The following is a 27,575-nucleotide window of genomic DNA, read 5'->3' on the forward strand; positions in this document are numbered from 1 at the left end:
AGGGTATTTAGTGGGGGGGAGGGGTTAGTGCAGTGGTCATGCATAGGTGATGGGTGCCCATGATTTGTGTTGGCATGCAGGAGTTGGTGTTGGGATGGGTGGGTTGTGCTGGTGAGACATTGTCAGGGAGGATATGTGCTGGGGGGTTGGGGGTGAGGGTGGGGGTGTGGGTTGGCATGCTGGTGGGGTGGGGGGGATATAGTAGTTGAGATGGGACTTACCAGAGTCCATTCCTCCGGCTACTCCAGCGAGGCCCTGAGGATGCAGGATGGTCAAGACCTCTTGCTCCCACGATGTAAATTCGGGAGGGGTGGGTGGGGGTCCGCCGCCAGTCTTCTGGACCGCGATGTTGTGCCTGGAGACCATCGATCGGACCTTCCCCCGTAGGTCGTTCCATCTTTTGCGGATGTCCTCCCTATTCCTGGGATGCTGTCCCACCGCGTTGACCCTGTCCACGATCCGCTGCCATAGCTCCGCCTTCCTGGCTATACTGGTGTGCTGCACCTGCGAGCCGAAGAGCTGGGGTTCCACTCTTAGGATTTCCTCCACCATGACCCGGAGTTCTTGGTCCGAAAAGCGTGGGTGCCTTTGGGGTGCCATGGGGTGGTGTGGGTGAGGTGTGGGGTGGTGTATGTGATGATGAGTATGTTGGTGTGTGGTCCTTTGTGCTACTATGTGGTGTGTGTGATGGTGTAGTGTGCCTCAGTGTGTCTTGCTAGGGATTGTCTGCTGTGTCTCTCTCTCCTTCTCTCAGTAATTCTGGTCGCAGGGGTTTGTGGGTGATGTGGGTGTGTGTTTTATAGTTGGTTGATTGTGTGGGAGTGGTGTGTGTATGTGTATCAGGTGTGTGTATTTCAAATTGTCCAATGTGGCTGTGTTTTGGTGATGTGTGTGTATTCTGACCGCGGCGGTGTGTACCGCCAATGGAATACCACGTTTGAATGACCGCCGTGTGGATTCGTGGGTCGTAATGGCATGGGCGTATTTCTGTTGGCGTGACGGTGGAGGTTTGGTCATCTCCAGTTTATCGCTGCCTGCCGATGTGGCGGGCTGCAGTGGAGGACGGATTTTTGGAGGTTTGGCCGTTGTGGGTCAGAATGACCGTGGCGGTTGACCGCGGCCGCGGCGGTGTTATGGCGGTCTTATGACCGGCGGTAAGGGCATTTTACCGCCGAGGTCAGAATCACCCCCTTTATATCACTTTTCAGTGATATCTTTACAAATTCGTATTGCAACTTTGATGATCGTTTTGACCTGAAGATACCCAGATAAATATTATATATTTTTCTAAAAACTGTGTGGTGTATTTTTGTGGTGTTATGCTATGGTGTTGTTTGATTTATTGCACAAATGCTTTACACATTGCCTTCTAAGTTAAGCCTGACTGCTCGTGCCAAGCTACCGGAGGGTGAGCACAGGCTGATTTTGGATTGTGTGTGACTTACCCTGACTAGAGTGAGGGTTCTTGCTTGGACAGAGGGCAACCTGACTGCCAACCAAAAACCCCGTTTCTAACAATAATGCATGTAACAGTGCCTGATGTTTATTGGGTCTATGGATATGAGCAGTTGACAGGCGTTGCACTTGGATAGGGATTGATGGGGATTGATCATGTAGTCATACTGATCCCTCATTTTGGGAGTGTGTGTGCCATTGGCACCTAACTGCCCTTTCCTATTTGACCAGCACACACAGCACAGGTAGTAGTGGTAAGTGTTGTCAATGGTGAATGCGGCTTGAGCCAAGGGCCTGAGACTGGGCTTTATTCCCGAGCTTACATTCTGACAATACCAGCTGTCCTGTGACCGCAGCCCAGTTTTATGTTCTTCACCTACCCTCCTGGTTTTCTTTCGCATTTCTAGCAGCCTTGGCATGGCGGTGTACCCCCATGCAAAGGTTGTTGGTGTTGTACTGTGCCCCTGGATACCCCTGCACAGCCCATGCACCCATGCCGTGCCCCTGTGCCCTTTCCACTGCCTGATTTTCAGGGCTGACATGCTTTGTGTAGTAGGTATTTGCCTCCCACTTCTTGCCCTTGACATTTAGGCATTTTTGTCCCCCAAGCAACTTACCCTGCATATGTGTTGTTTCCTGGTAGTCTGCACTGTCCTGTACTGCTATTCCTGTGACGATCTCCTCCGGGATGACGGCTACAACCATCTCCTCCATCTCGTTCAGGTCCTCTTGCAGTGCTGGACTCCCACCTTCGGTCTGCAGTGCTGCCTTCCTGTTCCTTGCCATTTTCTCCTTTGTCCTGCGCCTGCAATCATGCCAGCATTTCTTACACTCGGTGACAGTTCTCCTGACCTCTGCCACACTGTTTATCTTGTCCACAATTTGTTGCCAAATTGCCTCTCTCCACCCAATTGGCAATTTAGAGTTGATGAATAATTGATGCTGGTGCTCCGTCACCTCTCTGACCAGAAATGAATGCTCCTTTGCGCTGAAGCGAGACCTCTTCTTCTACTTGTCTCTTCCCTGCATCTGTGTCATCCTGGCTGGTGTCTGGTTGATTGAGGTCTCCCTGGGGTCTCTCCTGGCTTCTGGGTTCCACTCATGCACCTCATTTAAACTTGCGCTTTCAGTACTGAAACATAGTTTAACAAGATTTTGGGCAGTTTGTTATTGGCCACTTTTTGAGCCCCCTCCAGCCATTTAGTTTGTTATATTTTGCTGCCCCAGACCTCAGAACATTGCAGTGTCCTTACTTTATTTCGTGCAGCAGATAATTACTATATACCATATAAATGCTAAAGCCTGTTTATATATAATAACCTTTGATGTTTCTATGACTCACACAGAGCGACGCTAGTCCAATGGTCTGCACTTTCCCAAGGAAGTCGATCTCTAATATGGGAGGGTAAGGAGTATTTGACTGTGAATTGTTTCACATTCTGCATGGCAGCACGTCAAACACAGAGTGTCACTACACTATTTGGTGTTTTATATATTTTGATTAATTATATTGCATAAAAACATATTTTGCATTTTTGCCACTTAGGTTCACCTATTTAGGCCATAAGTAGTGTAGTGTTTCCTGTAAGTGGCTTATATAATAGTTTTTTCTCTTTAGACCTGATTAGGGTATGTATTGTAGATCAGGGTTTTTTTCTTTTTGGTCCTGATGAAGCGCTGTGCGATCCGTAGGGACACTTAGGGCGCGAAACATGTTGACCGCAGAGAATAACTAAAGGGAGATTGTCCTTATTAGCTTAGTTTTGTATGGAGAGGTGGAACTTTATTCCTTCTCCACTCCCTTGTATTTTTAATATTGACCAAGAGCCTTCATGCCAATTAAAACTTATTGTTCTGAGGCCCTTGAGCTAATTTTAACCCTTTTTTTTCTCCTGCTCCTTTTTGAGGATAGGTTTAAATGTATCCCTACCCCTATCACGGCACACACTTCTGATCAAGATCTCTGGCAAAGTGCCCCCTTGCGGGCCCGTCAGACTTGCGCTGCAAAGAGGAGCTGGCCCTATGATGCTCCGTACCAGACAGTGCCGGCCCAAATAAAGCACTGGTTATGATACATATAACTGGCTCCCAGCACATGCGCCCGGCCCCTTTTTATTGTGAGGCTCCACGTCACTTGTGATGCTTGTGCTGGACGGGTGTGGGGTGAGTGGGCCAGCCAGCCCTCGGGTGTGGCTGGTACAACAGTACTGTGACAGACACTAGAACGAGTCCAGCAGACTCTAGAGAATGAGGGTTCGTCGGGGGATAGGAAGGCATGAAAAAGAGTAGGGAGATGCAGAACTCTCCTTCTGAATGATGTCGCTCTGGAACAAATGCACATAATCATGCAGCGTAAGAGGTATCTGCAACTTGTCATGTCATAAAATCCTACACCAGGCGCAAAAGGCTGTGCTGCTCCAAAGGACCTGAAATATGATCTGCATTATTAGGTTTTGTCAGTTTGCTGCTCGCCTACTATTCAGAACATGTGCATATATGGGAAGGTCTGTGTGCAGCTACCCCGGGCCCTGCAAGGCGGGCACAGTTGGTATCCCCACCCCGATACCGCCCCCACCCTTTGATGTCCACCAGAGCACTAGGGTGACCACCTGGCATTGAGGCAAATTCTGGACAGGACTATAAAAAATTCAGGACAAAGGGTCAATATTCAGGACAAAAATTCAGGACAAAGGGTCAAAATTCAGGACAAAAATTCAAGAACAAACGTCAGTTTTACAGACACACGCAAGAGAGGCCATGCCTCACTATGTTGTCAGTGTATTTATGTACTCTTTTTTAACATAGCACTATTTATTCACTGTGGACCTTTTGTGATTGCCTCCTGGTGTGCTACATTCAGGTGTCACATTACGTCCTTGTTCAGTAGTAAATTAATGCCCTTCAAGCCAAGGCCATCACCCCTACCCAAATCTACCCAATCTTTCCTGAAGAGAAAGTAACAGCAACATTTTGATTATGTTTCTGAACATTTCAAAACCCCTGGCAAACAGTTTGGGAAACATTAAGGTAATTAACCTTATGCTAGTTTAAACAAATTGAACAAAAACATCTGGCTCACCCCAACCGCCCATGGACTTTCAACCTAATTCTTTTTAAAGAGGCAGGGCAGAGGGTGTGGGTGACAGTCTCACACCTAATGACAGGATGTGATGTACCCATAACTTGTCTGTAGTCTCACTGCACTAGAGTGTATGTCTGGGACTCTACATTTATCTCAGAGCTGGGAGCCCGGACTACCAATCAAAGATAATAAAAGAGTAGGATGAAATCGAGATCAAATGGGAGATCCACTGCAAGTAATTCAAGGGGTTGTTGCTAACAACTGGATAAATAAAGAAGAGAAGAACAAGGTGGGACAATTCCTAAAATCAGACAAGACGGGTCCACCAAGACTATTTGAAGGTATTGGGTACCTGTTGAGTTGTCTGCACACAGGAGCGAAACAGAAGGGGCACTGTCAAGTGGTTCAACATTCAACACCCATCCACCTTGGCAAACTCTTCTGGTGCAATGGTCCGCTGTTAGTGCTTGTGAAGGGTGAGCAGGGGCCAGACCCCTTGCAAGGTTGTGCACGGCGATTGCCTGCTTAGTCCATGTCTTTATATGGTTTTGAAATTGAGCAGAAGCCAAACTAGAGATCTGGGTTATCCCTAAGTGTCAAGTACACATAGAATCTTCAAAATATTTGGGATGTAAATTGCACAAACAAAATTTACAAATTTTAAAATGTAGTTAGTGTTTCTTTAACATATGGCACTGTTTTCGCCTTCATACACAATTAGATCTCAGATTGAACTGGGAACCAGTTACCTTTTGATACCTAGTGATTATTATCTACCATTCTTACACTGATTTCCAGGATGAAAATCTCGGCAGAGCGAACGGTCCCTCCAAGCCCAGTTTGCTTTTTGGGCTTCTCTTCTGCTTTCTGTAGAGGCCATGTGGCACTAGCGAAGATGGTGTGCTACCCCAATGATAGTATTATTTTGCAAACCTTCCCCTGCTCGTCCTTCATTCCTTCTTCAGACAGGCCACACATCTGATTTGGTCGCTGCGGCGCCATCAGGAGCTCTTTCCACTCTAAAGCTAACTGTGACTGCGGGTGGATTAGATCTTCTGGACTTAGAATGCTTTTATTCAGCTGCAGATGTCCAATGGGTGGCTCACTGGCTTTCTGCCCACCTCCCTGCATGAGATGGGGTTTACCAGTAAAGACTTTTAAGGAAGGCTTAATGCACTGCTCATCGTTTCCTACTGACCATTCTATGGATCACCATCCGGGGTTATCATGCATGGCTTTCTCTTGCCTTGCCAGAACCTGTAAACTCACTGACACAAAGAAACCCTATGCTCCTGCACTACCTTTGCTAAGCATTCCCACTTGAACAGGATGGCTGTGCTCAGAGCAACTCCATCAGTGGCATGTTGCAGGTGTCTTACAATTGGGGACTTTGTTTCTGAACAGTGAGCTACTAAATTTCCAAACCCTTGTGGCAGACTACCATCTTCACCCCGGTCAACTCCTTACTTACAACCACCTTAAATAATCATTAAATGCCCTATTTCATGTCTGCTACCTAGCACTAACCCTACAAGAGGTGTGCCAGAAGCTCTGTACCATAGGAAATGGTGGCAAACTGATGGAATGGGTGTACAGACCTATCCTGCAACATGGAAACCACTCCAGGTCTTCTTGTCATACTACCTGGGTGATTGATGTAGCCAAACCTCTGCAAGATATGGACTAAAATACTGGACTTTCCCCACAAATTATCCCACAGCTGTCACTTTAAGTAAATTCATAGTGCTTCCTTGTGAATGCATTCTGCCTGTTGCTTGCCATTGGCCTTGTGGTTTGTAACTCACAATTTGCTGCTTTCAATTTGCTGGCTTTATTTGTTTTAGGCTATGCAGCTTGAATTCGTCCCTTCCCTTGCCAAAACCTTATTTACAGTATCCTGCAGAGTGCTCCCTTTCTGTAAACAGGCCTGTAAATCTTGTTATCTTATCATATTTGCTGTGCATTCAAAGAACAAAGTCAAATGTCAGGCTCTGTCTTCGGTGGGAACTTAGTGTTTACTTTCCTTTCTCTGACTTCAAAGTGAGAGGATTTATGCAACAATCTTGCTGGATACTGGGGTTAGGAAAGAGTTTTTTCTATCACATGACAACATTTAAATAGACTTCAGAATATATCAGAAGTGCACCCTACTCTGTATCACTCCACTTTACGCCACTCCATGCCACTGTTCTCTTCTCCATTCGGAACCACTCCACATTATGCCACTGCTCTCTATGCTACTTCACACTATGCCTCTCTACTCTACTCTGTACTACTCTACTCTAAGCCACTGCACTTTGCGCCTCTCTACACCACTGTGCTCTGCTCGTCTGCACGCCATACCACTCCAGTCTAGGCAACACCAATCTAATCCGCACAACTCCACTCTCTGCCACTCTGCAATGCTGCACTGTACGCCACTGCACTCTAAGCTAATACACTCTATGCTAATGCACTTTACTCTGTAACACTGCATTCTATGCCACTGCACTCTACCCTGCACCTCTCCACTCTATGCAACTGCACTCTACTCTGAAACAATCTATTCTACGCCACTGTACTCTATACCACTCTGACCACTGCACTCTAGTTCAATGCACTCTACACCACTGCAAGCTGAGACTCTGCAACACTGCTCTGGCCGCCACTATACTCTATACCACTCTGCCCTGTACTACTGCATTTTGCACCAATATACTCTATTCCACTGCATTCTATGCCACTCTACTCTGCTCAATGCCACTCTATGCAACTGCACTCTACACCAGTGCACTCTAAACAACTGCACTGCCCTTTAATCTGCACCACTGTACTCTATGCCACTGTTCTCTGTACCACTCTACACCACTGCACTGACACTCTACTCTGCACCTTTGCACTCTACACCACTCTACTCTATGCCACTGCACTCTAGGCACTATATTCTACTCTACACCACTCTACAATACTCCACTCTGCATCACTCTACACCACTACACTCTATGCCACATGAGTCTACTCTGCACTCTATGACACTGCACCATTCTGCATTACTGCACTCTCTGCTACTCTATTGTATGCCACTCTACTCCACTGCACTCTATGTAACTCTACCCCATGCCACTCTATGCCACTGCACTCTGCGCCAATGCACTCTAAACAACTGCACTGTACGCCACTGCCCTCTACTCTGTACCACTGTACTCTCCGCCACTGCTCTGTGCCACTCTACTCCACTCTACATCACTGCACTGACACTCTACTCTGCAGTGTTGCACTCTCCACCACCGCACTATACACCAATGTACTATGTACTACTGCATTCTATGCCACTGCACTCTATGCCACTCTACTCTGCATCACTCCACTCTACAGCACTTTGCCCTACTCTGCACCACTCTACACTACACCACTGCACTCCCTGCAATGTGAGTCTACTCTGCAATCCATGCCACTGCACCACTCTACACTACTGCTCTCTCTGCTACTCTATTGTATGCCACTCTACTCTACTGCACTCTATACCACTCTACTCTGTCCCATGCCACTGCACTCTAAACCACTGCACTCTACGCTAACGCACTCTAAACAACTGCACTGTACCCCACTGCACTGTACTTTGCACCACTGGGCTCTACGCCACTGCTCCTATGCTACTCTACTCCACTCCACACCACTATGCCACTAGCTTTAAGCCATGCTGAACAGCAGCTACTCTGGTGCATAACATGGCTAATGGCTAAAACACACTAGCAAAGCCAATAACTCTTTCGTAGATGAGACCTATTGGCTTTGCCAATGTTTGTTAGTACTATGAGGTACCGAGGTACCTGAAAGAACTGTGAAAAATACAATTACATCATAATAAAGGCTGCTACAAAATGCGCAAATACATTTAGGTTAAATTAAAAAAAAAGTGCTTCTCAAATACAGATTTGAATAATATACAGTTTATACCTAGGATAAAAAAAATTACAACACTCCATTAAAACCACACACTCCACAGCTCACCTTGGAACACCATTACAATACCTCACTGAAAGAAATATCTTTGCCACCAGAAAACTTCAAGTGACTCCTTTCAGTAAAGTCAATGCAGGTTTTTAAGCCCCTTTGTATTTGCAGATTTACCAGCTGTGCACATTTGCATGTCTTTCGGGAAGGAGACCCCCTGGCAAGAAGGTCTGATTCTTATCTGTCTGCCCCTCCCTCCCTCAGAGCACAGGAGACCCCCTGCCTTCCAGCCCAGCTGGGGAAACCCCTCTTCCCATAATTTCGCCCTGCCTCCGGTGCCCTTTAGGTGAAAGGCTAAAATTACGGACAAATGCCATCCGTTAAAGCTTTCATCACGGACAACGGACAGCAGGGCGCAATTACGGACAGTCCGTGAAATTTACGGACGGGTGGTCACCCTACAGAGCACAGATGAGCAAAACACAGATCCCTCTACGTTTTCATGAAGAATTATCCATTCTCACTGCCCCCAGAAAAGGGTGTCTGGTCAGTCTGAAGGAAAACCCGAAAAATGATGGGCAAAACCGGCCGTTACACAATGCGGTTTTGGTATAAACCCCCTCGCAATTATGCAACTTATTCACAGACATCCACACCCACACCCACACCATGTCCACATACCGGAATGCAGCACAGCATTCTGTGCCAATGGGCGCCGCACAGCTCCTGGGGCATGACTTATGTCATCAAAGGATTTTTGAAAGGCAAGCCGGGGAACGAGTGAAACTGATGGGTGTGAGGTGGGCGTGGTTAAAAGCCCACATAGATACCAACACGTCGGTAAAGCAGTGCTTGCGCGCTGCTATGCTCTACCTTAAAACGGAAGCAAACAACTTACATGCTACACCTCCCTGAGTCACAGTCTTACACAAATGATGTGCTGCTAATGTATGATTCTACTGTTAAACCATAAATAACCCCTCAGGCACTGATCGTCGAATCTCCCCTACCTGCATCAAAAACAGACCTCAGAAGTCTCATGAAGTTCCCTTTAAAACAAGATCTATTTTTTCTAGGCCTATATGAATTGGCACATCAGATAAGAGATTAAAAGTAACATTAAGATGCTCCTCTATTCCTCACCTCACGTGGTGGTTTGCACAAGTGTTGCTTTGTCTGGGCTACGTTGAAACTATGTTCACTTGTTTTCTGTGTTTTAGATGTTTTAACTCACTGCGTTGGAGCCATTAGACGTGCAAATCTGTAAAAATAACACATTTAAAAGCTTTGATTAATACATACGTAAAATGCAATGATTAACGAGCCCGTGAGTAATGTTTTATTGGTTTATCGTTAACAATGGCTATTTGCTGTATCCACAGGCGATTGAAACCCCGACTCTTAAAAACGTATCCTGTAGCGTAAGATCCGGAGAGTTACTGGCTGTGATCGGGCCTGTCGGTTCTGGAAAAGTGAGTTTTCTTGATTCCAGCTGTATTGATTTATATCATTCATTTATAGTTTGACTTGGTGCGAAATTAACGATAGACAATACTGCAGAAAATGGAAAAATCAGCTTAATTTATGTCCATTCGCCGACTGCTTCCTTACTGTAAGTAGTTCTGTGAAGAACAGTGATTATGATCTGGAACTGTTTACTGATAGACTTAGGCCATGCGAAATGAATAAACATTGACACAGCCAGAGGATTTGAGTTATATATAATCAGTGATTTAAATGGGCCGGTAATCTCTCGTACAGAGTACCTGCACTTTACTTTGAAAGTGCGAGTGCTTGCACTTCTCAGCAACGCTACAAAACATTTAATGGAAGAGTACCGGCACTTCCGAGAAGGAAGCAGGTACTCTAAATAGTGAGTACTAACTGTAATGTATGAATGCATGCCTAGAGAGGTACACAATATAATGGCATCACGCACACATAGAACATGCACACAGACCAGTACACCCATTTTCACAAAGTTTAACAGATAGAGAGGGACCGAATCATGAAGACCAACACATATGTAGACATAAGAACACATAGACTGTCATATGTTACCTTAGCAGCAAGAGTTGCTCGTAGAAGTGCATCAGTGGATCTCAGAATGATGTGCTGCAAGGATCACAAGGTAAGGTGCACCTAGGGGGTATAGAGTGATGTACTTCTTGCGAGTACTGGATCAAATGGTCATGTATAGAAAGAGAGCACTGGTATATTCCTTGTACCAAATGCTGGATGAAGCACCTCATGGGGTGTACGGTGGGAGTGGAGGTGTGAATGCCCTCGTGGGACCCCTTGATGACCTGCTTCACGGAAGCCCTGGAAGACTTGCCTCCTGGATGTGCATGGTAGCCTATTGTACCCTCGCTTTCAAATCATAAGAATATGTACAATTCAGATTCACAGAGCTAAGTACATTATGTGGTGGGGTAGAGAGTGCTATACACGCAGTGATGTACAAACGTCACATGTCGATGTGCACTGGGGTGGTTGGTTTCAGAGAGTTTTCAAGTTGTTGAGAAGGGCTTTTTCTCTTGTAAAAAAAAGTCCTGCCGATTCCCTTTAGCACTCCACACTCTAGACTGGGGACTGGTGGTGAAACGGAAAAAGAAGTAGATCAGTAAATATACCTCATCCTTTAGAGAACAAAAACTGGAACCCAGGAAGACCTCTGAAGGATTTTACAGGCCGAAGGACACCGGAGCATCCGGTATTATGCAACAAAATGGGGGGACAAGTTGAAGCAAAAGCTTCCGGAATAAGCAACAAAATAAAGAAACAACAAACGTTGCGATGCGCTTGAGACACCCACCTGCTTCTCTTACACAGACAAGCAGAGGTAAAGACCTGGATTAGAAGTATGAAAAAAGGAAATGAAACATCAACCATTTTAGATCGGTTCCTCCAATTTACCTGTTATTTTCCAATGCGGTATTTTCCAACTGTAAAACTTTGTCAGTAACCACAGAAAAGATTCAAGAGGAAGGTTGGCGGCTGGGGCATAGTTTCAGGACTCTGTAGGAAAGATACGTCCACTGGTCAGATGCGTTTTAAGGCCTGGCCAAAGTGGGCCCAGTGCCCCAGCCTTTCAAAGGAGCTCCCTGACACAGCCAGCTCTGTTCTGTAGGGAGTCGTGTTTTGATGACTGAAAAACTCTTAAGGAGATTGTTTTAAATACTGTTTTCCTTCGGATAATGTGGGTGATATGTTGGAGTCTACTACATACATTTTGCAGGGAACTGTTTGTTTTCAAATATGCAACATCCTTAAAAAGTTTCTTTTAGATCATAACAAGAACTCACTTATGAGAAATGGGTGGGGGTTACAAATATTATTTGCAATAATTTTAGTGAGCTGCTGCTGTATATCGAATATTGAAAACACATCACTATTCTCGAATAGTACATGTAAACACATTTAGATTTTGGACTAGTGTGCCTGCGCACTTTCAATGACTTGGCCATGCAGGAGCTAAAATTGGATCATATATCCGAAGCTGTTCCGAACAGGGGCCCCCAAATTATCTTAGGCCCAGTGCCCCCGAAATCCTTAAAATATCACTGCAGCTGGTAACGCGTGTGTCATGCACGAGCTCAGATTCATTCAGCCAGCCGAGTCGGTGTCGTTTGCACGTCACACACGGCAGACGTCGAGCTCTGGACCACGAGGTCGAAAGGCTACCATGTTATCTTCAGCCAGCATGCCGGACCTGCCTGTGGTATAGCAGGCGCACCCACGCTCAAATCACAGTGCTACGGCCAGCATGCCACCACACACTGCAGCAGGACAGTGGCGTGGCCGTGCTGAGCGCCGTGTATTGTCCTGCTGGACACTTTCTAGTATTTCTACCATCCACTCCTGGAGGGCAGGCCTTTACACCCACCACAGATCCATTCAACACAGGTGTCGCTGCTCAGGTGTCCCTCCGAATAAAAGAGTTGGAGTGCTGAGGTCCAGTTCAGTAACATACAACCATGTGTCTGTGTCATTATTTATCTAGTGTGTGGGCCTAGGGCCCAGGTCACCACATTGTCTACGAGGCAGACTGGACCCCGTCTGCACCTGCAGTCCGACCATGATGTTGACTACTTAACTTTATGGTGGGTAGGAGAGGTGACAGCAGCGACAATGGCAGCTCTAACCGGGGGAGGGCGCCTTGTAGGGAAGCTGGCAGGAGGCACTTAATGACTGTGTAGCACAGTGCAGTGCACCGTGCTGCTCCAGTGTTGGAAGGGTGCCACCCCAAGAAACCTTCAAGTGCTTCAGTCCACCCGGTAAGGAAAATGCTGGTGGACACAACAGGACCGGAGCGTGCCTCTGCACAGCAGGCTACTTTTCGGCATTATCAGCCTTCCTGCAATTACCGGAAGTGTCTGATCATCACCTATCTCACCACCGCTAGCCGATATCTGTCCCCAGCCATCAGTGCCATAGTCACTCATCGTGCAGGAATGAGCCACCTCTGCTGCAAGAGGAGAGGCCTGCATCAAAACATCTGGCTGAGTTGGAGGAAAAGCACAGCAGAGTTACGGACTGGGTGGGCAAAGTTTCTTTGGCACACTCAGCCGTATGCAGCCCTACTGCCCCCACACCAACATACAAATAATTTGGGGCAGGACGAGACATGCACGGTGCCCTCCCTGATACTGCCTGCTATCTCTGTGAAGTGCAGAGAAAGAGATAACTAGTCATTCCCATCAAAGCTGCAGCCACCTACTGAGCTAGTCAGCTGTGATGAGAAGTGGCAGTGCCCTGCGATCTTGCCTAGAGAAGTAAACCACACACACACTATGAGAAAGGACCCACCTCAGCAAAGGAGAGACTGCCTATGAGTGTGATGCTCCCTCTGATGAATGGGTTGTGATGCTCCCCCTGATGACTGGGTACTGACACGTGGGGAGGAGTAAAGACATTCCCATAGCAGCCTTACTGCACATGAACAGTCAGAGACTCAGTCCATCATTGCCAGAGTGGAGACAATGTCAAGAGGGTGCATATACAATGCATGATTCATGAAAGAGACCATATCAGCTGGCCACCATAGCATCAAATGGCCATCGTTGGCCCATCAATGGCAATGTCACACAGAGTGACCAACCCTGCCAAGCATTTATGACCCCAGGCTGGAACAAGTGCAGTGAGAGTGACTCCCCGACCAAAGAGGAGGCGGAAGGAAAGTTATCTGTCATCCACAGAGTGGAGCACCACGGAGATCCCGGAGAAGGGGCCCAGTGGAGCCCGAAAGCATGGGAGGAGATTGTATTCACCTTAACTGCACTAGCACTGCCCCGCAGTGGGCTAGAAACTGATCAGGGAGAGTCCTCCCACACACTGCCTTAAGACTGAGTCAGTCGTCGACCCATTACAGGCATGAGGACAGTCTCGCGTTCCAGAGTGGCAGGTTGCCACCACCAAAAATGACGACGATTCTGAGTTACAACCAAAATACCTTGTTCAGGAGAAGAAAGGTACGGAAGAGGCTGTAGACCAGATCCATCAAAGCAAACTTGCCTCCACTGGCATTCACAACCCGGCGGACTCATGGATGAGAAGACTCCCAGTCCTGCTGGCAAGGCTGGACTTAAGTGTGATCCAAGACAAGAGAAGATGTGCAGTCCTATGGACATGACAGAGTTGGCAGGAGGTCCCTTTAAGGAGAACAGGTGACATGTGCCTGACAACACCTCTCACAAACTGAAGAGCAAAACATGTGCAATGTGTGTCAGGATGCCACACTGCGAGCAAGAGTTATTGAAGAAAGAAGAGCGTGTGACCACACCTGTCACACTTATAGACCGGACGGCCACAGATGGCGCAATGAGCAAAATATCACAGGGTGTAGATATAGAAGACTTGTACCACTACCCAAGAGTCGACCTATCAACACAAGCCAGCCCCCGCGGTGCAATGACATCACCGCAGACAGCCCAGCGGGGATACCGAATGTAAGATGCCTGTATGCACGAACCACGTACCTGCCCCACGCTTCACAGTGCAATAATCTAGCCACCTGTCACCCGCTGCTTGAAGCAGATGGCATCCCTGCTAGCAACCACACATGCCAAAGTAGAAAGACTGCACTAACTATTCAACAAGTCATGTGGCAGCAAAGGCCATCCAGTCATCCTCATTCCAGCAAGACATCACCATCCGTTGTCCCGGTCCTCTAATGGCAAACACACCATCATTACCATTGCATCACCCGATCCAGCCATCATTGACATCTCATCACCTGAGTGGATTCTTACCCCGCAAAACATCAAGAGACAAACGAGGCACTCCGAGCAATGTGCAAGACCAATTGTCCAGATACTACCCACCCCCACCTGGTTCTTGTTTGCAAACACACCGACCAGGTATCATCCACCATTGCAGTAGCACAAATGGCTTGGCCGTGGCTCCTATCAGAGAGCTTGCAGAGGCCCGCAGATGGCCCACATGCAGACGAGCACAGTCCATGCGGTCCCTTGGTGACCCATCAAAAGGGCCTCAAGGAAATCTTTACACAAGAGGTGGTCTGGAAGCTGCGCCACCGACAAGGTACCAGGAAGCACAGGGCTTCAGAGGAAGGCATCCAAGCATCACCCCTATATTCCCAGTGTTTGTGGGATTGACCTTCATGGAGTCAGAAGGCCTTACCAGAAATCTCTGCAGCTGATTCCATCCAAGCTTCTGATGCACCAAGCTTGAACTGTTTGACACATACTGCACCACTGGGAGAGCACGCAGGACTGAGCAACAATGTGTGAGCGGACATTGACCCAGCCAACCGGCTGTTATAGAACCCGGACTACACCTGTACTGTGTTCGTGCTCAGGAGTAGCTAGTTAAAATATGGGTTCGTGCAGAGATGCCTGGGTGCTCCCAGCTGTACCTATCCACTCCCGTCTTGCGGACTGCCTCCTGAGGCTGAAAGACGATTTTGGTGTCTTGTATGTTTTGTTTTTTCTACACATTGGACTCGTTTTTTGTTTTTAATTAAGTATTTCTGCAAGCCACTCCTTGAAGGCTGGCCTTTAGACCCACCCCACACCCATCCCCCACAGGCGTCACAGGTCAGATGACCCTGTGAATTAAAGAGAGTGGACATGCTGGGGTCAGTTCAGTACTACACAACCATGTGTCTGTGTCATCATTTATCTGGTATGTGGGCTTAGGGCCAGGACACCACATGCAGGTACTGACACCACAGTAAGAACCAAGTACCTTGCCACAATAACAGTTGTCTCATATCTGCCACTTGCACTGCATCCTGTTCTATATATTGTTATTTACACCTGGGACTTCAAATAAAAAATACTACTCGTCTAGTGAAAACTTTGGAAAAAATAATAACTTCAGCCTTTATTCCTAAAGCATGCGAGTGATTCATTTGAAGGGACAGGACACCATTTGTGAGTAGATCCCATAATGAAAATTGACCTCTTCTGTAAAGGCATTTATTTACACATATGCTGCCTAAAGGCAAACATACAGACACAAAACTGACACACACAAGCACGCTTGAATAGCTGTAAGAGGCTCAATTTCACATGCAACATTTTTATCAAGTCTAACGTATTTAGGGGGTCATTCCGACCCTGGCGGTCATGGACCGCCAGGGCCGGGGACCGCGGATGCACCGCCAACAGGCTGGCGGTGCATCCCGGCCAATTCTGACCGCGGCGGTAAAGCCGCGGTCAGAAAAGGGAAACCGGCGGTTTCCCGCCGGTTTTCCCCTGGCCTGAGGAATCCTGCATGGCGGCGCTGCAGGCAGCGCCGCCATGGGGATTCCGACCCCCTTACCGCCAGCCTGGTCCTGGTGGTTTTGACCGCCAGAACCTGGCTGGCGGTAACGGGTGTCGTGGGGTCCCTGGGGGCCCCTGCAGTGCCCATGCCAATGGCATGGGCACTGCAGGGGCCCCCTAACAGGGCCCCACCTAGATTTTCAGTGTCTGCATAGCCGACACTGAAAATCGCGACGGGTGCAACTGCACCCGTCGCACCCTTTCCAATCCGCCCAGCGGGAAACTCAGAATTACCTCGGCGGTCTTTTGACCGCGCAGCGGTATTCTGACGGCGGGACTTTGGCGGGCGGCCTCCGCCGCCCGCCAAAGTCAGAATGACCCCCTTAGTCACTAACTATATTTAGAAAATCTAACATACAAGTTACAAAATGGAACATTTTGGGGCTAAAAGTTCAGATTAGCTGGCGTTTTAGGCATGGTACGAGCCACTGTGCAAAAAGGTAGATGGGAAATACAACAAATATAAACAGGTCTTACATGTCAAGTAACTCAATAAGCATTTCGTCCAATAAATTGTTGTAATGTGACACACTAACCTTTGTTCTGGGAGTTCACTGCCTGAATCAATGATTTCTGTGTACTTGGATTCCTTTTTAAGAGTGCACCAACTAAAACATTGAAAGTCATATATGAGATATTGTGCCAAATCTAAAATCCCTTCCTGAAACATGACATTGTCAGTTTACCCAGTCACAAAACTAGCTGTTCCACTTCCTAATCCACAGCCCATAGTTGTTCCTTCGGGCTTTGGCTTATGTCTGCTGTAAGGGACATACATAAAGCCAAATCTAAAAAAACACGTGGTTACTTAACATTGGGTTTACTTGTCCATGACATTTGGCAATTGTTAGGTGACGCTACAATAGTTTAAACTTAATGGTTAGGGGGAAGAGTACAGATGTAGAAAATGTAATTAATAGACTGGTCTTCAGCAAAAACAAGAGTTCAACAACAGGCTCCTTCTTCATTTTATGTTATTATCCGTGCTTTCTCTAGACAATGCACTCAACTTTATCCTCTACATCCTGTTTAGCCTCATTGCATATGAATTAATGGAAACACAAAAACTGAAAATCCGCGGGCATGATCTATCTATCTATCTATCTATCTATCTATCTATCTATCTATCTATCTATCTATCTATCTATCTATCTATCTATCTATCTATCTATCTTGTTAGAAATTGGGTCTCTAGTTGACAGAGGTATGCACCCTTGTCCAAGTAAGGACCACAATCCTAGTCAGGGTAAGTCACAACACAATCCAAATTATCCTGTGCCCATCCTCTGGTAGCTTGGCACTGAGCAGTGAGGCTTAACTTTGAAGGCAATGTGTAAAGTATTTGTGCAATGAATCACACAGTAATACAGTAAAAACACCACACAGGTTTAGAGAAATATATAATAATTATCTGAATAAAATAAGGTAAAAACGAAAAAAATCCAATAAGCACAAGTTGGAATATCACCGTTAAAAGGGTTAAAAGAGTCTCAATCCTTAGAAATCAATAGTTGTTTCTTTGTTACACACAGTACCTTGGATGTTTCAAAAATAATGACGCACGGGGACCGCAATAGATGAAATGTGTGGAAATATAAGGTATTGCATTGGATTTTTCAGCGCAGCACAGACGATGCGTTATTTCTTTCCACGCTATAAGGGGTTGTGATGTTTATCAGGAGCGCAGTCTTGGCTTCATACTCCAATGAGGAGATATTTTGATGCGCAGGGAGGATGGGCTTAAAATCCTTGACACGCTAGTAGAAGGAGCAGGCGCTGCATTCAGGTCAGCGGTGCAGTGATTTTCCAGCATCGATTCAGGCTTTGCGTCGATTTCTGCAGGCGTTGCATCGATTTTTTGACGCACAAGGATTTTCTAGAAGAGGTGAAGTCTTTGTTGGCCCTGAGACTTCAGAAACAGGAGGCAAGCTCAATCCAAGCCCTTTGGCAAGCACTTTTGAAGGAAGGCAGAGTCTTTCCAACAGTCAGGAGCACCAGGCAGCAGGGCAACAAGCAGGAAAGCAGTCCTTCAGCAAAGCAGTCCAGATGAGTCCTTTGGGCAGCCAGACAGTCTCTCTGACAGAGTCCAGGTATAGGTCCAGAAGTGTCTTTTTTGGTGGGGTCAGAGACCCATTTTATATACCCCAAAATGCCTTTGAAGTAGGGGAAACTTCAAAGAGTGATATTAAAGTACACAATTTCCCCTTTCAGCCCAGTCCTATCTGCCCGGATACCTGTGGGGAGGTTAGCAGTCCCTTGTGTGAGGGCAGGCCACTGGCCTTTGAAATGTAAGTGAGAGCCCCTTCACCTTTCCTGCCCAGGGAGACACAATCAGTATGAAGATGAATGCAGATGTGACTGAGTGTCTTGTGTTTGTGATTGTCTGGGTGAAGTGCACAAGGGAAGCTGTCAACCAGCACATACCAGACATAGATTGGAGACAGTCTGTAAGGCACAGATGGCAGTAAGTGCAGCGAAATACCCACATTCTAAAAGTGGCATTTCTAAAATAGTAATATTGAATCCAACTTCACCAACAAGTGGGAATTTCTATTACCATTCTGGTAATACCAAACAGGACTTGGCTACTCCTTCCAGATCAGAATCTACCACTTACAAGTATCTGAGGGCAGTTCTAATGCTAGTCTATGAGAGGAGCAGGGATTACAGTATTGGGAAATTAAATTATTAGTTTTTCACTACCAGGACATATACTTACATAGCACTCTGCCCTGTGGGCTACCTAGGGCCTACCTTAGGGGTGACATATGTAGAAAGAGGGGAGTTTAAGGCTTGGCAAGTAGTTTTGAATGCCAAGTCAAAGTGGTAGTGAAACCGCATACACAGGCCTTGCAATGGCAGGCCTGAGACATGGTTGAAGGGCTACTTATGTGGGTGACACAATCAGTGCTGAGGGTCCACTAGTAGCATTTCATTTACAGGCCTTTGGCACATTAAGTGCACTTTACTAGGGACTTAAAAGTAAATTAAATATGCCAATTGGGTATGAGCCAATGTTACCATGTTTTTAGGGAGAAAGCTCATGCACTTTAGTACTGGTTAGCAGTGGTAAAGTGCCCAAAGTCCTAAAGCCAGCAAAAATTATGTCAGAAAAAGAAGAGGAGGAAGGCAAAAACTTTCGGGTGACCCTTCAGAGAGGCCATTTTCCAACACACACGCACATGCGTGCGCACACACACACACACACACACTCTACCAGAGATAAGAATTTCTCAGATTTTTGACCATTACTAAATTTGAGCCTATGTGGGTGGGTGTCTCAAAACGCATTTGAGCACCAATGCATTTTTCCACAGACTTTGTACTCACGCATAGCGGCCAAACGGCCAGTCACATTTCCCTTAAATTTGACAGAATTATACATTATGGTGTGCAGCTGATCCTCTGGTTACTACAGATAAATGGGGTAAGTATTGTTTAAGTTATAAGGGTTTTTACCTTAGTGATATTTGTGGTCGCTGTACTTTCGTGAAATTTTGTGGTATTGCGCAGTATTTCACTGAAGTATTGCAGTACATATCAATGAGAAGGCATCATGTGATTGGATAATGACTGTCTTTTTCTAAAGTTTAAGGCAGCAATGTTGTTTTTAGGTACACCTTGTCTGTGTTCTGCATTACGCCTTTAGATATAGGTATTTATTAGGTGGTATATTTTTCCACAACCTATATAAGTGTCTATGTATTTAAAAGAAAATGTACTTTAAGTTGGTAGTAACCCATTCTCAAATGGGAAAGGGTACCCAAGAGACCCCTTTCCCCTTGTGAAGTTTGGTGAAAACATTTTTTAAGAGCAGGCAGCAGTCCTAAGGACCAATCTCTACTCTTAAAAAGTAAAAAGAAAAATGTGTATTTTAATTTTTGAAACACATTCCATTTTCCTTTAAGTAGACAAGCTGCATTAAAAAAAAAATTCACAGACATGCTGGTCTGCTGACCCCAGGAAGCCACCACCCCTGTGGCATTTGGCCATTCCCAATGGGTCGCAAATTGCGACCTACCTCACTAATATTAATGAGTTAGGTCTATTTGCGACCCACTGGGAGTTGTAAACAATGTGAAACACACTTTAGCACATCGCTGTTTGTGATAACCTAATAGTGAACAGCAAAAATCCGCTATTAGGTAAATATAAACACTGAGGTACGTACATCTGGCATATAGTGCACAACAGTGTATTTTACATTTTTAACATATTGAAACACTCATGAAAAGCATACAGAGTACTGCTGTAATACCTAAACATTACTGTGCTACTTAAAAAAGTTAAAAAAAATTGTATAGTTCTACCCAAACTGCTGGAAAAATATAAAGAAAACTATAAATACATTTCTCTTACTATTTCTGTCTTTCACACAGTGGTAATAGGTAAGGACCAATAATAAAACCTAACACTTACCTATATATAAGGCCCTAACCCAGAAAGAAGTGAAAGTGTGCAGAATACTACATGGCAGCCTTTTATGTTTTGTGAAGACAGCCATGGGCCAATCAGATACTGCCTTCTTATTGTCATGTACTGCAATAAACAGCAAAATTACCGCGAAATACAGCGGCACAATATTTTAATACTTGAAACTTTAACACTACTTACACTATTTACACCTACTACCTCTCTACATTATTCCACTCTACACAACTCTACTCCACACTGTTCCACTATACGCCATTCTACTCTATGGTACTTCAATGTATACCTCTCCACAGTGAACTATTCCACTGTATGCCACACCACCCTATGCCACTTTAGTGTACGTCACTCTTCTATACAACATTCCACTTACGGTATTACGCTGTACAGCACTCCACTCCATGCTACTCTATTCCGCTGTATGCCACTTCACCCTATGCTAATCCACTCTACACTAATCGACTGGACGCCACACTAAACTACTTTAATCTACTGTACGCCTCTTCACTCTACACCATTACATTTTAAACAGTGTAATAGCACTGTATGCTATTACACGCTACATGCTATTTATACTTGTTTAGCGCCGCATTTGCGTCATTTTTTTACGCTAAAGCGGCGCAAACTTACAAAATACAATTGTATTTTGTAAGTTTGCGCCGCTTTTGCATCAAAAAGCGGCGCTAAAAAAGTATAAATATGGGCCTATGTATCTCCATTCTATGACACATCAGTGTAGGGAACTACACTGCACACCCTCACTCTACTCTACTCCATTTTACCCACATTGTAGATACAAATCTACTTCACAATGCTACACTCTACTCTATTCCACTGTATGGCACTCCACTCTGTCACTGTACTGTACGCTACAGCACACAACATTGTTGCTCAATGCACCACTTCACAGTACATTACTTCAGTCTATACTACTCCACTTTATGACACTCCACTCTATGCCACTCCATTCTGTGGCACTCCCCTGCATGCCACTCCACTCTAAGACCCTCCACTGAATGCTACTCAATTCTACATAATTCCACTGTATGCATTTCCACTGTGCAACACTATACGTTATTTCACTGGATGCAACTTCACTCTACACCATGAAGCTGTACCTCTTTCCCCTCTATGGCGCTCCACTGTATGACATTCAGTTCTACACAACTGTACTGTATGCTATTCCACACTACTCATCTCCACACTACCGACTCCACTTTAACCCACTCCCCTGTATGCCACTGCACTCTACCACATTCCACTCTGCACCACTCCACACCACCCACTGCTTGCAACTATAATCTATGCCACTGCACTCTACCACATTCCATTCTACACCACTCTGCACCACTCACTGCCTGCAACTAGATTCTACGCCACTCCATTATACGCAACTCCCTCTATGACACTCCACCACAATTTACACCACTCTTTTCTATAACATACTACTCCACTCTTTGCCACTCCACTCAGTGTCACTGTATGTAATTCAACTCTATAGCACTCTATACAGCTCCCCTGGACCACACTCTACTGTACTCTAATTCACTCCACTCTACAGCACTATTCTGCATTCTATGCTACTCCACTCTACAACAGTTTATCACATTCTGAACTCTATTGTACAACATGTTATCCCTTTTCTACACCACTATATGCCAATCCACTTTACAACACTGAACTCCCCTCTATGCAAGTCCACTCTACATCACTCTGCTACACTGTATGCCACTACACACAGCTGTACTAATTCTATACCAATACACTCCACTCTACTACACTCTACGTCATTCTCTGAATCTTTACAACATCCTACAACACAGTAATTCACTCTGCTATATGTGATGTCACTCCCATTTATGACACTTTTCCTGACTCTACGCTACACCACTCAACTCTACTCCACACCACTGTACTCTACGACAAGCAAATCCACTGTTATACTTCACTCCACACTATGTTAAGTCACTACACTTGACTCCACTGCAGTCTACTCCACTGTGTATTACTTTAACTCACTCTACACCACTGTACCACAATCCACTCTATGCCACTGTGCGGTACAAATATGCAACTGTACTCTACATGACTCTACTAAACTGTGTGCCACTCTGACACTGTACTCCACTCTATGGCCATCCACACTATCACTGTACTACAATTTATGGCACTATACAACACCCCACTCGTCTCTATGAGCTGCTACTCCACTGTACAACACTCCTCCACTGTACAATACTGTACAACACTGTATGACTTACTACCCTAATTCAATGAAACATACTACAGCATATGAAATTCTTTGCCACTCTACTGTGCAACAGTCCACTCAACAACACTGAACTATGTGATAATGTACTCCACTTGTACAACCTTCTGTTCCATGCTATGCCACTGTACGACATTCTACTCAACTATACTCTACTTCACGATATTCAACTCCACAGCACTGTAGTCAGCGACACTCCACTGAAAGACACTCAACTATACTGTACGGCACGCCCCTCCACTGTTCAATACACCACTCCACTCTGTGACATTCCAGTCCAGAATATGATGCACCTCTTCATGTAAAGCTTACTTCCTTTGCATACTCAAACATCCTTATGTGCCCAAAGGCCTACTACATTCAGTTAGGTATGCTAGTAATATTTTACTTTATGCTTAAAAAAGCCCCTGGAAATTCACTTAAAAAAAGCCAGAGGTTAAAGTGGCATCTGTATAAGTTAATGAAAAAAGCAAAAGAAAAAAAGGGGTAAAGTGACATTGTAGTCAGATCTTGTTATAATATTTTACTTTGCGCAAAAAACGTAAACATTTACTGAAAAAGCAAAGGTTAAAGTCAGGTTATAGTTAGGTGAAAATTTCAGTTAAAAATACAATTTTAAACAAAAAAAGCATCTGAAGTTCACTAGTTATATTTTAAGGAGTTAAATAGCACTGCTTATTACCTCGCATATTACATCACTCAAGGCAGTTCAATGACAGCATGTGTGACATCACTGATGCCATTTCATATGTCCATCAAATGTTCATCACTGATGACATCATCCACCATACTACTGATCAATTTACTCCACAAACCAGTATGGCCTTTGAAATATGTAAATAAGCACTAAATAGCATAGATTCATGGAGGCACTGACCTCGGGTGGGGGGGGGGGGGGGTGGTGGTGTTCAGCACCAACTTGTGAATTAAATAAAAAAATGGCAAGGTAACGTTTGTGATTAGTGTTCCTGATAGAAAGAAACATCGAGTTTTGTCTAGTGACAGTTTTGGCGTGCTATAATGTAGCGCAGAGGGTTAATATGCCTTCTATAAAGAACAGATCTGCATTTTATGTGGATAGCTGAGTGGATTAGTAAAGCCAGCCGTGATCAGCGCTTTAAAGCAAATGAAATGTATGTGAGAGAGGGACTGTGGAGCGATGAGGGCCACCTTTGCTGGGTGGTAGTGAGGGACTCTGAGATGGATGATATGGAGGGGGGGCTCCAAAAAAGATGATCACACCAGGCACCACCAGTGTTAAAGCCGTCCCGGTGTGTGTTAGACCTGACATCCTTAAGGTGGTCTTCTCCCAGACTTCTTTGCCTTTTATCTCCTGTTTTTACTGTATCATTTTGTTGGCCCTGGGACTCTGAAAACCTTACCGCTGCAGATCACTGCTAAAGTGCATGTGCTTCTCCCCTAACCATGGTAGCATTGATGTATCCGCAATGGGCATATTTAATTTACTTGTAAGACCCTTGTAAAGTGGTATACCATAAACCCGAGCCTGTAAGTTAAATCATACTGGTAGCATGCAGCACTGATTATGCCACCCACACAAGTAGCTTTTGAAACCTGTCTCAGGGCTGCCATTGCAGAACCTGTGTGTGAAGTTTCACTGCCACTTCATCTTGGCATTTAAAACCTCTTGCCAAGCCTCAGACTCCCCTTTTATTAAATACAAGGAATCCCTAAGTTAGGCCCTAGGTAGCCCAAAGGGCACAGTGCTGTGCAAGTAAAAAGCAGGATAAGTACTTTTAAGTTTTACATGTCCTGGTAGTGAATAACTCCCAAGGTAATTTTTCACTTCTTTGAGGCCCGCTCCTCTCATAGGCCAACAGTGTGAGTTTCTTAATATATACTTTAAACATGTAATTCCTGATCAGAAAGGATAATTCTGTCAGGTTTCATATCATTGCAATGGTAATGATACATTCCGACAAACTGCTTCTCTGCTTTGATGATCTGCCCTGCTGATCTCTCCCCAACTGAGGACAAGGACTGGACACATCTCACTTGAACCCAGAGTGACCCCAAGTGCTTGCTGTCTTGCCCCCTGTTCTTCTGCAGTCTCAGGGACATCAAAGACTGCCTGCAACTCTCCTGCCATCTGTAAGTCCTACCCTTGCCTGAGATGCCCCCTCCAGTCCCGGGCCTCAGAAGTGGGTTTTGCACCTACTTTCTGTAAAAAAACGATGCATCCTCATCACTATGCAGGTCGGAAGTAACCCTTTGACCGTTAGTGACTTTTAACCACTATTTTTAGTTTAATTTAGTTGGATTTATGTCGAGGTGGTCTTGTTTTACTCAGATAAATATTTTCTATTGTTTTAAACCTGTGTGGACGCTTTAAGTTGTGTTTTGATTGTGTTACTGTGTGTGTGTGTGTGTGTGTGTGTGTTGCACAAATACTTTACACATTGCCTCTGGAGAAAAGCCTACCTACTCTGTGCCAAGCTACCAGAGGGTGAGCACAGGTTACTTCTAAGTGTGTATCTAGCTTACCCTGACTAGAAGCGGTGATTCATGCTTGTACAGGGTGCATACTCTGACAACCAGAAACTACAGTTGTAGCAATGTGCCAATGTAAAATAGACTGTAGTCCACTCACTCTAGACACACAAGCCCCATTAGGTGGTCAAGCCCCTACTATGTGCACCCTTTGCAATATGCACATATTTTCATGAAGATTCCACAATCTCCGGACACCCAAGCCCCTACTACACACAACCTTCAACCTGTGCAAAATCAGTCATAGAGAGCCCACTCTCTCCTGACTCCCAAGCCCGCTTAGTTGGTCAAACCCCTACTATGTTCAGCCTACACCCTGGGCAGAGCTCTTCATGGAGATCACACTCACAGCAAGCATCCATGTACTATTGGGTGGCCAAGCCCTCTACTACACATAGCCTTAAACTTGTGGACAGGTCTTCATGGAGAGCTCACTCCCTTTAGACAGCCAAACCCCATTAGGTCACCAAGATCCTACAATGCACAGCTATCGCCCTGTGCTCAACTTTTCATGGAGAGCTCACTACATATACACTCTCAAACCCTGTTAAATGGTGAAGGCTCTACAACCCACAGCCTGTGTCCTATGGACAATGCTTTACAGGAAGCCTACACACATGCAAGCCCCCTTAGGAGAATAAGCATTATGCAAAAGCTTACAGTCCTTAGCAGTATAGAAGATATAGAAAAGTTCCTCTAGATGTAGCTCACTAAACCTTTCAGTGCTACACTTACTGGATGATGTCACCAGTGAGTTCATTTGAGATTTCATCAGTTATGTCATCAATGGTATTGAACTTGTCATGGGTGATTTAATATGTGAGGTCATAAGTGCTTGGCGGAGGCGCACGTTATAGTTAGCTCAGTGAACTATAACTTGTGAATTTCGTTTTTTTAGTTTTAAACTGTATTTTTTCTAATGATAACATCACTGGGGAAATTATATATATATATATGTATATATGTTCGGTGGCATGTGTATCTGCAGATACACATGCTGTGCATATCCTGCCATCTAGTGTTGGGCTTGGAGTGTTACAAGTTGTTTTTCTTTGAAGAAGTATTTATTCCAGTCATGGGATCAAGTGACTCCTCCTCTCTGTGATAGTGCGCATGGCCATTGACTCCTTTGTTAGATTGTTTTCTTTCCGCCGTCGCGTTCGGACGTGTTCCCTCTTGCTCCAAGACTCTCGCTTCGGAAACTTTATATTCACTTTATTATACCATCGGTATTGATTCAACTGCGTTTACACCTGCAATCGATCCGATTGTACCGTCGGGATCAAGAAAACACCCTTTTGGGAACTTGCGCCCTTCTTGGTCCTGTTCAGGCCTACCACACCATAGCCTGATGGATTGGACTCCATTCCGATTTTGTCCTCGATGCCACGCAAAATACCCTTACACTGACCAGCACGTGGTATGTAATCTTTGCCTTTCTCCTGAACATCGAGAGGAAGATTGTGAAGCTTGTCGGTCATTTCGGTAAAAAAAGACACTGCGTGACCGAATAGCAAGAAGACTTTAAATGGCGTCGAAATATACAGAGTCCACCGACACCTTAGAGGAGGAGCGGGCACAGACGGCTGTTTTTCGATTCAGAATTCCAACACCGAACCAGGATCAGAAGAAGACAGCCAACCTATCACAGCGGCTCAGCATGTGAGTACACCTGCCCCTACACCCACTTCTAAAACATCTACTAAGGCCTTGGGGGCATCACTGCTGGAACTTTGTCGGCGACCAGCCCTCAAGTTTGGTGCCAAAAAAGGCCAAGTCACCCCATCAACAGGCCATGCCTGTTTCGGTGCCGGAGTCGAGCAAAAAGATAAGAAGCACTACCTCCGAGCCGAGCCGACGCCTTCATTCATCGGAGTCGAAAATATAGTGTCAACCTTCGGAGCCAAAACCTCAGCTCCTATCTTCGGGACTGAAAAAGCTCAGCACCGTTTCGGAGCCGAAAACATCCTTCTACACAGAAGAGACAGGACTTTCAAGCGGTGTAAAGCATATGTCCAAGACAACTAGTGAACAATCCTCGAAGGGCACAAAAACATCAGAATATCAAACAGAGGAATCTGATATCCAACCAATTCTGGAGGTT

At 45.4% G+C, this 27,575-nt stretch overlaps 1 protein-coding gene across 1 annotated transcript in view; it reads left to right on the forward strand.

The window, feature by feature from the left end:
* ABCC4 (ATP binding cassette subfamily C member 4 (PEL blood group)) overlaps nucleotides 1-27,575 on the forward strand; it is a 1,378,868-nt gene that overhangs the window by 553,568 nt on the left and 797,725 nt on the right. Inside the window, exon 10 of the mRNA XM_069205134.1 lies at nucleotides 9,853-9,942. Within this exon, the coding sequence (XP_069061235.1) occupies nucleotides 9,853-9,942 (90 nt within the window). The remainder of the gene's footprint in view (nucleotides 1-9,852; nucleotides 9,943-27,575) is intronic.

Source organism: Pleurodeles waltl, chromosome 8, assembly GCF_031143425.1.
Source record: "Pleurodeles waltl isolate 20211129_DDA chromosome 8, aPleWal1.hap1.20221129, whole genome shotgun sequence".
NCBI classification, from domain to species: Eukaryota; Metazoa; Chordata; class Amphibia; order Caudata; family Salamandridae; genus Pleurodeles; species Pleurodeles waltl.